The 13,981-nt window shown below is 36.5% G+C and overlaps 1 protein-coding gene across 1 annotated transcript in view; it reads right to left on the bottom strand.

The window, feature by feature from the left end:
- Positions 1–3,838: 3,838 nt before the first annotated feature.
- The window catches only part of pnoc (prepronociceptin), a 35,265-nt gene continuing 25,122 nt past the window's right edge, over positions 3,839–13,981 (bottom strand). The window contains exon 3 of the mRNA XM_015399084.1: positions 3,839–4,733. Coding sequence (XP_015254570.1) covers positions 4,095–4,733 — 639 coding nt within the window. The 3' untranslated portion in view covers positions 3,839–4,094. The remainder of the gene's footprint in view (positions 4,734–13,981) is intronic.

Genomic DNA, 13,981 nt, shown 5'->3' with positions numbered 1-13,981 from the left:
AGCGTTTCTTCTTGACTTCTGTCTGGAAACGCCTAAAACCTCAGATGCTATTTTAAGAACCCTTTGCTCTGTCTTTCGGTTTTATCTGGTCACTGAAGCAGAAGTCAATGGCTCAATCTGATCACAGTATTTTAAAGCTACTTTTGTTTTTTGTAGTTTTATTTTTTTGAAGGCTGTGGTCCGAATTTGACTATCATCATATAGGTGCTTTCTGTTGCATACCCATGTAGTAAGGCTAAACAATGCAGTGGCGAGTTCCTTTAGATCAGAGGATGTTTTTATGGTTCACCCCATGAAGTAATAGGGAACACGATGCAGGAGACACAAGGTGAGGTATTCAAAAGCAGCTAATTATTTTTATCATGGGAAAATACAACAGGAGGCGGTGCAGCATTTAATAATAATAACACAAATTCAGAACAGGTAGGGTTGTTTTCTATAAATAATCCATAAAATAATGCTAGCATGAGTATACACTAATTTACTGATTTATATTTGTTTAAATCTATAACCCAGAACATGTTCCTCTGATAACAGTACAGTTTACAGTCAGGGTAGCTGATATAAAACTAAACAAAGTAAAAATCTCTAATATTTCAGCATTTTTACGAAATCAAAGTCTATCGCTTTTTTTATTTGCCTGGATTTTCTGTTCAGTACTTTCTTTTCCCAGAAGCAGCCTGTATGTTCTGGTAGCAGCAGGTTTCATGGAGGGCAATAATTGATGGTGCATCACCTCCATTATTATTATTATTATTATTATTATTATTATTATTATTATCATTATTATTATTATTGTTGTGTGTAAACATTCATTACCTTCTGTTTCAATTCCGACTCATAACCAAATTATAAGTTGTAAAAATCCCATTTGCACAAACCACTTTTAAAAGTAGAGGTTTTTATAAAGCCATTAGTTTTACCCTCCAAAGCCAACCAATTTAAACCTAAACTAAATGAAGACGCCAAAGAAGTATCTACTGCAGGTAAGATATTAACTTATTCTAACCTAATTATATAACCTGTTTGTTTTTTTAACTATGGCGGTAAGTTAGACTTCATCTTGTTGAACTTCTCTCATATCCTGGCGCAGCCCACCAGCCATGATCCAGGAAGCTTTCAGCTCCATTTGTTTTAGTGCTTTTGGACGCTTAGTGATGCATGGAGATAGACTGCAATGCTTTCTTTCTCATAAACTGTTGTGTTTTGATAAAAAGAGAGAAGCTAAGAACAGAAATGATAGGATAAAAATTTCTGAAATTTATTTTGGGTTAAATAAAGCTGGACAAATTTCCTTTTAAAATTCAATTAGAGTTCAAATAAAAAAATCACAATGAATATGTAACATTTTTTATCACAATTCAGTGATTTCTGCTATTTATCAAGTTACTCTGTGCATGAGGACAGTGGTTTGTGTTTGCTGCATGTTTATGCTTCAGACACTAGAGGGCAGTAATGTTCCACAGAGAGAGAGCCTGCCAACCTGCTGTTCTCCTCTGCTTTAACTGACCCACAGTGTGCAGAGCTGGCAGGGAAAACCTGCACATCACGACCAATTCTAAACACTGCAGAGCAGAGGCAAGCAGTTTGGTTTGATTGTGTTGAGTTTACAAAGTTCAGAAAACCCATTTTATCTCCATTGTGTTTAATTAATTAAATTTCTTTAAGCAGAAAATTGGACTCTCCCAGCAGTAATTAAGTGTTTGCGCTTCAGCAGTCCCACAGTCCAACCTTATTTACATCTAATTGAGCTATCTAAGAAACACAGAGTTGGTTCATTTCCAACTGAATTACTTAAATCTACTCTGACGTTTGGGAAACTTGGGATTTATAGTTAGGTTAAAGGTGTGGATTAGTTTCGAAAGTAGGAACCTGTTTTCTACTCGTTATATTGAGTTCATTTCTATAGATGCTGCATAGTGGAAAAAAAAAACAGCTTCCCCAGATTCTGCAAAAACATTTATTCGTCTTGGGTTTTCATACTTGACAATGTAGCAGGATCAATGGAAAATTCCTGGATTATTGTCAGGGTTTGATGGAAGAGATATGATTTTGCTTTATTTATTTTTTGAATAGGTGGAAATTGTGGGCTGGATTTGTATTCCACCACTGTGGCTCATAGAAGCACCTTTCGCTGTAACTACGGCTCTGCCTGTCATGAAACTGAAATTCTTCCTACTCCTATTTACAACATACTGTATGAATTGATTGGATTGAGAAAGAGATCATCTGCTTCTCTTTGCTTCATCAGAGCTGTTTTGTTTTTCTTTGATGTTTTTTTGTTTGTTTCTCATTAGAGTCATTTGCTCTCAGCCACCACCAACAATATCAGCTTCATTTAGTCCACCTGTGTCATGGCAATCAGTTTCTCTGTCCCACCTGCTGTTTTATTTTCATTTATTATATAAACTCTTCAGTTCTGCAGAATTTTACTTTGCTTATATTTCCTAGTCTGGCTGCGTCCATGCTGCTTCTGTCGCCTCATGCCTAGTTGTACATTTTTACTTTTTCATTAATTATTAAACTTTTAAATTCAGTGATCTGCCTTAATCTGGAGCCATCTATATATACAGCATAGAATAACAGAATAGATGAAAAGCACCAGGCTTTGATAAAACTATCATATTCTATCAGCTCTGACCAGCTGAAGAAAAGCATCGCCACAGCATGATGCTGCCACCACCATGTTTTCAGTGCAGTGCAGTTTTCCCATCACACAGTATTTTCTATGCAAAATCTTATTTGACCATTCTAGCCCAAGTGTTTGTTAAATTCCCAATAAAAGAAAGCTCAAACCTGTGGTATGTATGAACAACAATGGCGGTTCTAAACTAGATCTACGAGGGGACCCAGGATGGGGCCAGTGTGTTTTCATTGGGGGCATAAAAAAGCGTAAAACAAAAAACTGGGCAATAAATTATAATTTAAAATAAATCAAGAGAGCCACATAACCAAATAGCTACTTGTGATTCTGCACTGATTGAATATAGGACTTGGAAAATTGTGGTTTCGGTTTCAAAATGTTAAAATTAAAAATCCCTTTAAAGACAAAATTACCAGAAATAATTAGTCGCTAAATAAATATCTTCTAAAAGATAAAATAAAGCTACTCATTGGGAAATTAGGTCAAGATACATTCATCATTCATAAATATTTCAGATTTTTGACTTATTTTAAATGACAATTATAAGTTTTAAACAAATCAGAATTAGTCAAGTAAAACTCCAAATTAACCTGCAATTGGGGTTTTGTGTTTTTTTTATAGCCTATTTGTTTCACAATAAAATTTAGCAAATGAAAACTGTGAAACTGTGATCGTAGCTCTATACGACTGAAAAAATAATAAAGCCTTAACTCATAATTAAAACAGAACTGTAAAGAAAACAAATGATGGGTCCAGTTCTACAGGGTCACTGGCCCCTGTTGGCCCCTGTCTAGAATCGCCCATGGTGCACAACTAACCTGGCTTTAACCTTCTCTTTTATTTAATCCCTGACCTGAAAGCTTCACAATGCTATTTGAGAAAGTTTTTTGAGTAAGGCAAATTGTTTTTTTAAATTAAGATTTATTTGAATAAAAGGTTAACTGTTCAGTTTTTATTAAAAATCCTTGTTTTGCCTCTTTTTCTATCTTCATTTCTTGTAACTTCCCAATTATAAATTACTAGTTGTTGGTCTGACACATTAATTCTCAATTAATTACACAGTAATTTGGGATTTTAATATAACAGAATGTGAAAAGGCCCTCAGGGTGTTAATATTTAGTGCATATATGTTTTGAAGCGTCTCAGTCTGAAAAACCTCACAATCAGCCAGTTTTTTCCAGTGTCAATTGGCCCCATTTTATTATATCGACACACAAAAATATATTCAATTGCACTTCTCTAATTCTTTTATTTCACAGAATGGCATGTAGATGTGTTAAATAGGAGGGACATCAAAACATTCGCTGTTACTTAGGGACACAAAGAGAGGCGCGTGGAGGGATGAGAGTCTGTGGTTCTGACCACGATGCTGACGTCACAGTTCAAACCCAGGGACCTGCTGAGAACTGAAAGGTGGGTGTGCTGAGGTAACCGGGGCAACAGAAACGCTTCACAGTCTGTTTTGCCTCCAGACCCGGTTCATGGGGAGCCGGCCGCTGCGGTTGCTCCTCATGCCCAGGTACTGCCTGAGCAGCTGGTTCACCCGCTTCTGACTGTTCCATTTGCGGGCAGATTTCCGGACGCCGATGAAGCCGCCGTAGCGCTTTTGTAGGGCTCTCATGGGGGAGCCAATCAGCTTCCTGTATCCGTGGCGCCCCCTCTGGAAGCCACCAAAGCGCTTGGATAAGGTGACCCCCTCAGAGCTGTCATCCTGCTCCCCTCCTAGCTGACCGTCGCTCTCAGAGCCCCTCTCCTCCCTCTGGTTCACCTCTTCATCTGTCAGGCTGAGCCCCTGCAGGCTCTCCCCCTCCTCTGAGGACCCCAGCAGTGATGAGTCATACTGGACGCTGCGCTGATCCCAGGGTGTCTCATCCTGATCTTCCTCCTGGAGCTGCTCAGCAGCTGCAGACTGCAGCACCTCAGTGCCAGCATTCAGGTCCAGAGGGGCCAGGTCCAGCTGCTGTCCTCCTCTCTTGAACAGGGTGCCCCCCTCAGCCAGCGTAGGATGGTGGGACAGCTTTACAGCACGTTTGCACACTTCCCATGTTAGTGAAGTGGAGACGTGACCCTCACACTCCAGCAGACACACCTGCAAAAAGAAAACGATGCAGGACTTAGAAGGATGAATCGCTTCTTTCCTCACCTCTCGCTTATTTCTAAGGCTTTCAACAAACAGTCATAGTTTATTATGATATTAACAGGATCAATGGGGGGAAAAAACTTGATTTACAACTTGAAGTGGTCTTTTTCAGATTAACTTTTTTTCACATCATAGTTCAGGAACTTTGCTCCCTTTTTATAAAAAAAATATTTATAGTATGATGACTTTTGCATTTCAATTTCTGAAAGCCAATTGATCAAGGTCCAGCACCTTGAAGTATTTGCTTTAAAAACTGGAGAACCTTCATTTTGTTTTTCCAGCCATTCTGGTTAATCTGCATCATCACTCCTTCACTATCAGCTGCTATGACGTCTTTGTGCTGATGTCTGGTTTTGGTCCATTCTGACCAAACATGTCTTCTGTTTCCTCCTCTGTCCATCCTGCAAATCAATGGATCACCCTACTATTTACAATATATCACTCATATAATTCACGCCCTTCAAATGATGGATATGTGAAAAAATTCCCATTTGCATAAAAACATCTGATCCAAAACTGAATATCTCTGTTTCTAAAGGCGGATATATTCTCCACTAGAAGCAAGTAGCTTGTTCCTGCTTCCACAGATGCATTTCTTGTTTTATTTGTCATGTTTCTGAAGTTCTGGATGCACAGTTTGAGCAAAATCTTTTCAGCAGTAGTAATCTATAAAGTAAAGTAAATTAACTATAACAGAATAGATAGGTTTGGACAGGGAGAAAATATGAACATTTGTATGAAAATGTAAGTAGCACGGGTTCCCAGGATCCCCCAGAGGGTCACCAGAGACCAAGTAGGCCTAGAGATGGTTTTCACAATCATTTTGATGTAATAGCTAAAGTATAGGGATGGGTAAAATGTATTAGAAAATAACTTGGTTTACCAAAAAATAAGCAGATCTAACATTTATTTATGTATCTGAACAAATGAAATATGCCATAAAATGCACAATTGAATAATTAAATGTCCCATTAAATAATAAAAAAAATATTTAAGATGTTGAATAAAATAATCTAATGTCTTAAAAAAAATATTTTAAAATTAATATAATTTTTCATTTGATTTTTTATATATAAATAGAGAAAGAAGTATTTGTATGTATCTCTAGACTAGAGGTCACGGATTATCGGACTGCGGTCCGAATCCAGATCCACCTGCTGGCTGATCCAGACCCAACCTGGTTCAAAACATTTATATTACTGCATGTTGTCTGACGACAGTGTCCAATTTCACTTGCGCTGCTTCTCCTGTTAATACGGTAAAGCCCTCTGGAGCATTCGGCACCAGGCTACATGTGATACAAATGATCCAATGAGCTGCTGTCAGTCTGGGTTGCTGCTGCTGCTTTTTATAAACAGCAGGTAAACCTGTGGCAAGCCGGGTGATGGGAAATATATAAGAACAGCAATGAACTAGAGAAAGAAAAGTAAAATGGCGTGCTCAAAGATCATCCTGCACATTTAGAGGATGTTTGGCTCAACCTGCTGCTGTGAAGCAGGATTCTCCACTATGAACAGATTAAAAAATAAATATGGATCCAGGCTCAAAATGAGCACCTTGATACGTGCTTTAGAATGGCTTAGTCTCCATTCAAACCCAGGTTTAAAGCCTTGCAGGGCAGCATAAAGCCCACTGCCAACATTAAGACAGAAAAAAGAAAGAAAAAAAAAAACGTCACTTCAGGTGTTTTATAAAAGATGTGAATCAGGTAATTGTCTGTATACCCAACTGAACGATTGATGTTCTCTACTTCAATACAATTTAGATTTTAAAACAGAAAAACATTCTATTTTTTATATTTTTTATTCAAAAATCTAATGTTGCATAAACAACTGCAATTTATTTCAGTGTTAAATTCTGTTTAAAGTAACAGATTAAAAATGTCTCTGGACCTTTACTGGTAGTTGATTTTCTTTATGCGGACCACGCTGGCTTTTAATTGGTTACCCCGGGTCTGGAAGGTCAAAACCCCGTTGTGTTTTTCTTTTTTGGGTCACTGGCTGAAAATTTGGTGAATCTCTGATATGGAGCATTTTGCTGTCTTCCTCCTCTTTTATAGCCCCTCTGCCAATGTGTCGGGTTTTGTTCTTTGTTTTTGCTAGAGTTGTAGAGGACTTTGATTATTCTGCAGGAAAATTAACTTTTTCCTCTTTTTTGAACCTCGAGAATAAGAACAAATTTCAAAAAGGTTTAGTAAAATTTAACTAAATAGATTCTGGTTTTATCTCATTGTCATTGTATCAAAGCTTTTAAACGCAATGAATCAAACCAGAGCTTCCCATCTGATTGACTTCTACAAAGGAAGTGGCTTCACATTTTAAATCATATGCTAAAATAAGGTTAAAAACAAACAAACACCTGCATAAAAACACCTAACAATGTCTAAAAGTAATTGAAAGCTTGTTGGCTTTGAACTCATGAGCTCATCTAGTGCAAGTTTAGTTTAGGATCCATTTGGTTTGGACTGACAGGCAAAAAATATCTATTTTTTTAACAATTGTTTGAGGCTAAATTAAAAACAATGACTAAGAAACAACAAATTAAACCCAAAGTGATTATTTGCATTGAAGGGGGTCTACACTGCAAAAATGATCTAGAAATTAGCAAAAATGTCCTAAATTAAGTGTATTTACCCTTAATTTGAGTAGGTAAATAAGATAATTTGCAAATGGAATGAGTATTTTAACTCTTGAAATAAGATAATTAGATAATATGCACTTGAAATAAGACAATGCAATTGTTTTTTCTTATTTTAAATGCAATTTTTCTTGTTCTATTGGCAAAGTTTCTCAATCACCTCCTCAATTTAAGAAAAAATGCACTTATTGCAGGAAAAAATGACTTATTTAGATTTCTTTTTTTTGTAGTCTTCAACTTTCAGGAAACATAAAGAAGCAGAAAAAGTCACGGCTGCCTGATGAAAGTTTCTAAAACTTTTCATTCTGGAAACATCTAACTACTGTCACCAAAAATATATGCATGGATAGAAAGTTATGCCCCAATATGAGATGTCCATCATTTGACAAGCGTGAAATCAGTGACGGCCAAATGACTGACAGCAGCAAATTGAAAGACATTAGGAACTGGCCTGAAGGACAGCAGCTAAATGGTTTTCTTTGTCAATACCTTTTTATTTCTGATTGATTCTTCAGCTATAATAATAAAGCGTTTCTGCTCTTCAAATTACACCTGTCACTTTCTACAACTTTTTAATATAGAACAGGTTTGCGGTGCAGTTTTCATGACTTTCTTGTCAGCTCATCATTATTCATGACTTTTTGATTTCATGTCAGATTTCTTAAAGGGTCACAGCTTTACTACTAGGACATAAGGTCTGAGGTGCATTCTGAATAAAAAGATGTTTTTTCCTGCCTCATGGGCATAAATTATAGTTTAAAAAGAAATAGGACAAAAAAAAGTGACTTACGAAAGTCAAATGGAATATTATCAGAAAGACTCAAAGCTTTGCAAAAGGTTTTGCAGCAAAATGGGGGAGTGGCGGCCTAGTGGTTAGGGCATAAAGCATGAAATCCTGAGGTTCTGAGTTCGAGCCCCACTCTCACAGACTGCCACTGTGAGCAAAGACCCTTAACCCCACACCGCTCCCCAGGGTGCCACATGATGGCAGCCCGCTGCTCTCCAAGGGGATGGGTTAAATGCAGAGGTAAATTTCTCCAATGTAAGATCAATAAAGTTCAATTAATATTATCATTAAGTGAACTCTACTTCACTTGAGACTGAGGCTAGACCAGGCCCTAAGGCATGAAGGACGTCATCAAACACAATAATAAAAAATGCAATTTTTTTGTACTTTTATCATAATATTAGATTTTAATTTTCATACATAATAATTTTTTTTAAATTATTTGTTGAATGGGCTGCTCAGTTGTGCAGTGGGTAGCACTGCTACCTTGCAGGAAGAAGGTTCTGGGTTCAATTCCTGGCCCAGGCTGTTTCTGCATGGAGTTTGCATGTTCTCCCTGAGCATGCGTAGGTTCTCTCTGGGTACTCCAGCTTCCTCCCACAGTCCAAAAACATGACTGTTAGGTCAATTGGCTTCTCTAAATTCTCCTTAGGGGTGAATGTTTTTTTCATTCTGTGTGTCTCTGTTTTGCACTGCGATGGACTGGCGAGCTGTCCAGGATGGACCCGCCTCTCGCCTGCAGACAGCTGGAGATAGGCATCAGCATCCCTCGCGATCCCAGTAGGGATAAGCGATAAGAAAAAATGGATGAATGGATAGATCGATGTAAATTTGTTGAACTATATTTTTTTAATTTAATTTAATTATTAGTGTCACTGATGACTGGCCGATCATATAAGTTAAGTATAATATTTTTCAATTAAGTATATTGGAAGTGAAATAACTCATAAATTGTTAAATCATATACATTTATTTTTTTTTACAAATTTGCAGAGAATGTTGTATTTTGTTTTAATGTCTGATGCATTACATGTTTCAATGTAAATAGATACAAACTTTAAAATATTTACATACATGCATCATTTCCATAAGGGGATCTTTAACATCTATTGGCAACAGTGGCGTTTCCAGATCAAAAACCTTGCTGCTTAAAGATAAAGACATCACATTTAAGTGTGATAGCATTATGTTATTGGTCATTAGTGTTTAGGTTTCGTTAATTTTCCTAATTTCTTCTTTCCTCATAGTTTTTCAGTTATTACATTTTTATTTTCATTTTTATGTTGTAGTTTAGTTGAATAAATTCTTGCCTTTTAGTTAACGATAAGGCGTTTGTTGTTTATTTTTCAGATAAGTTGCTTTTGTGGGTTGCTGTGTAAGAACAGCAGAGCATGGATTTACTTCTTCATCGATTCATCTATATATTATCAGACATAATTAGGCAGGTAGTGACAATAACTCAGAGTCTGGGAGTCGTTCAGTTATTAACCTCTGATGTTCAGCTAATTTCTTGGCTTAAGTCTCTGAACTTTGTTGATAATTAGCTTTTTAATCAATTAATCATTACTCATAGCTTAATTTAACATATTGCTGCACATCAGATCATAGAGAGAGTGACACAAAAGTAAAAAAAACTAAATTATTAGCTCATACAAGCAATGAAAGACACATTGATTGGATGAGACCAAGATGGCAGAAAACTACCACTGTTCTCCATGAATATTCAAACAACATGGAGGTTTTTATACTGTGTTAATCCTTTAAAAAAAAAAAAAGAAGCTGCAGCAAAAAAAAGATTTGTGTTTAGGGGGTAAGTATACCTTGGCAATGCTTTTGCTCAGGGATTTTTCTGAATGTCAAAAACTTCAGAGGAGGAAAGATGAGGTATCTCCAGATACTTCAAATATACTCTCACTTCTAACCATCTTATCTGAAAGCAGTTAAAGGCCATCTCCATCTCCCCCTTTACCTAAACCCTGCACTCTCTCAGTTAAATTTCACTTCAAGCTAAGAGGCAAATCCCATTTGCTCTTCAAATCTCGCCCCAACGAGATAAATTGCCATTGTTATCAGAAGACCTGCTCGCATCAAAGGAGCAGGAGTAGAGGGAGTTCCGCTACGGATCTATCAGCGGAAATTAATTATCCGTCGTAAATTAAATGAACACACCAAGGGGATTCTCCACGTCAGATCAATGAAGCAATCTAAAGGAGTTTATGAGTGAGAGGAGATGTGTGGTTGGGGGAGAGGGAGCATTTAGTTTGTTTCAATACACAGGAGGACCTGTGGAAAACTTTTACTTGCAGAAAACATCTGATCGATATCCTATGCTTTGATAAAAAAATATATTGATTTAATTACTATATATATATATATATATATATATATATATATATATATATATATATATATATATTCAGAATATGAATGTTTAGTTATGGAGTCAGATCAAAAGGCGCAAACATTTGCTATTTTTAGACTATTTCTCATAATTCCAGCATTTACTTCTTTTCCATCCAATTTTTCCATATCAAACAATAATTCACAACCTTTACAGGGCAGATAGAAAAAATCTTTATTGGCATCATAGCAATTATATTTCCTGTGGATGATATTTTTCCAGCTTAACTGCGACTAAGCTGTCACAATACCTACAGAACTCCTTTCATTTTCATCAAAATAGAGAAATAATAAAGACTAGCAGTTGTTTTAACTCTTGGTTAATGCAAATTATACTTTCATGGTTAGTAAGTTTTGGATATAATTTCCATTGATATTTTTAGTCACTTAATACAGCCTGATAGCACAAGTTCCAAAACTCTCTAATATTGCCTGGAAACCCATAAATTTAAAGGTGTAGGTTTGAAAAGACCCACTCTCCCTTAAAAAAAAAAAAAATGCACATGCACAACGCTTTACCTGCTCCTAAGGGTTGTGCTTATGCTTGTCCTTATGCACGCTCTGTTTAAAAATAGCTGTTTGCATCACTCATACAAGCTTTCTTTCTAAAAGAAGATTTGCTGTTTTTCCAGTATGTCAGACTTACCATTAGTAAGTGAAAATGGGGACAAGCATGTAGGAAGGCCGTTCGTAAACATATCACCAGAATGATTGACAATTAGGAGGACCACTTATTTAGATGATCCACCTGGAAGAAGAACTTCCTCCACTATACCTTTAAAATAAATGCAAACAAGTAAACATTAATTTCCTATTTCAATGGATAGAAATAGAGATACTATAAAAGAAAAACCATTGAAGAAGGGGGATCAATAGAGAAGAAGAACAGGTATGTATGAACATCCCTTTTTGGAGAGCTCTGTTTACTCCAAAGATGTCTTAAAGTGTCTTAAATTGCTTATTTTAAGAGTGTTCTGTGTTTCTGATGCTCAGTTTGTGCAGGGAGAGATGTTAAGTGCTGTTAGTGCATCTGCAACATTTTCAGCGGATCACTAAATCAGTCTGTTTAGCCCATTTTAATGCAGACAGTTTGACCTTGATGGGAAGGGAACACACAGCTGTGTTAGTAAAAGCCAGTTGTTGAGTAAAACTGAACGTCTATTTACCTGAAACTTTTTATGTTATTCAAAATAGACATTTCCCCACCTGTTAAGGTCAAGATACTGCTTACAAATATGTTAACTGGCTGAGCAGGGCTTTATATCTATTATATTGTTCACCAATGACACAAGAGGTGGTGAAATTAATCATTTCTGATATTTAATAATAGGTTAGTAATATAACTGGTGACTTTCATCTGGATATTTATCCAGGTGATCTAAAGAAGCTCACCTCATGGTTTTATCAGTTCAGTTTGGGACTGTTTTAAGGTCCCTATAGGTTTAAATGTAAGACCTGCATGCAGAGGTTAATACATTTTACTGTAAAGAAACGACTTAGTTAAATATGTAATTTATTAAAATTAACCAAGATAAGAGTGACTGATCATGGCATGTGATTTAATATCTAAAAATGATTTAATTACATTGAAGAAAGTATAAAGCTCTGCACAAAACCTTGGATTCATATTAAAATAAAAATATACCATGATTACAAAATAACAAAGACATTTCCATTTTTTAGCATCCAACTATAGCGGAGGTCTTCAATAGGAGGTCCGCAATCTTTAGGGGGTCCTTGGAGGTGCTGAATGGGGGTCGTGAAAGTTTTGGTTGATTAAACATTTTCTTTATATTCCCCCCCTAACATTTTTCCCACTAATTGAAATGTCTTTTAATCCACATTAACATAAATTCAACACACTGCAGTAAACAGATAAATGGAGGCAGAAGATGTCTTTCAGTCATCAATGCACACATTCAGAGACACACAGGAGCTCTTTCAAGCTGGGCACCGTTTCCTTCACAACACCTGTCCCATCAACCAGGAATCAGAATCAGAAATACTTTAATAATCCCAGGGAGAAATTCCTTTTGTTACATTACTCCATCTGTAATAGAGTGACTATAGGACCAGTTTGATATAACACTATTTCATAAAATACGTATAATTAGGGGGATACCTGCTCCATCTCTCCATCAGTTTGGGGTCCTTCTGAACTATAGAAACCACTCCTTAAAGGAAGCTGCATTAGTATTTCAGAATGGATTAAGGTTCTTCCAGTAACAACACCTAATGCGTAGTTTGCTGCTCAATTACTTCAGCATTGGTTAGAAACTAATCAGAACTAATATTTCTGACATTATTGTGTCCCGTAGTAACAACAGTATGTGTTTGTTTGGTGCACATCTAGTTAACTTGTTTGTTCTTCCTTTTTTTAAGCAACTAGAAGCCAAAAATGTTAATGAAGCAAGAGTTAAACACACCACATTATAAAACTACCGTACTAGAAATACTTTATTTTTTTTTATTAATATAATTATTATTTCTCTAGTTAAGGTGACCAGTTACTGCCCACTTCCTTCTATGATTATCTTTGCTACTGCAAAGCCAGAGCGTATAGGAAATCTTAAAAACAATGATTATAAAGCTGCTCTTTCAAAGGTGATACAGGAGAGGTGGGCCAAGAGTCTCTCACTACATCTGCATCTGAGAAGTTCTTCCACTTCTGCATGAGCGTCTGATTTAAAGAGACACAGCAGTCCCGCCTTCCAATGAAGGCAAACTGGTTGGCCACCAGCATCAGACTGAGTGACCCATCTTAGCTCCATCGCTTCTCTGTTTCATTGCTTTCCTTTGTTTGTCTGTTCTATCGATTGTCCTTTAGGTTGGTCAGACTACCCGTCTGTCTCAGTGAGAGCTAGAGACCCAAACTCCCTAAGCAACAGGTTCCTCCTACAGGTGAGGCAACCCCCATTGCCAGGAAGCTCTGCCCAACAGTGAGAGACACAGAGACATAGGTGAGTTCCTGGACTGTTTACCTGAAAGTCTGTTTCTTTCTTGTGTGATACAAATCACTCAGTGTGATGGAAAGATTTCCTTCCTGCTATTAATTTTGGGTGGTTTTACTTCTGAGAGTGTTTCCAAAGAATCTAACTGATTGTAGAACAATGAGATAAGTCAAAATGGCAATAATATAAAATACAGCTCAGCCAGAATTTGACTATAATTCCCTAAAGAATTGGTTCTTTTCAATGAATAAACTGTTCTCACCCAAACTAAAACAATAAGACATAACTGAGGGTATTTTAATCTCTCAACTGGAGAAATTTAAAGCCCTAAAATCACCGTTATAAGACTTTGAATTACTTTTTAAAGGCACACTATGCAACATTTTTCAGTTAATTAATGTGTTCCATAACGTTATGGATGA

This window comes from Cyprinodon variegatus, unplaced genomic scaffold, assembly GCF_000732505.1.
Source record: "Cyprinodon variegatus isolate N-32 unplaced genomic scaffold, C_variegatus-1.0 Scaffold987, whole genome shotgun sequence".
Taxonomy (NCBI): Eukaryota; Metazoa; Chordata; class Actinopteri; order Cyprinodontiformes; family Cyprinodontidae; genus Cyprinodon; species Cyprinodon variegatus.
Note: the sequence above shows the minus strand (reverse complement) of the source record. Positions and strands in the feature narration are given on the sequence as shown.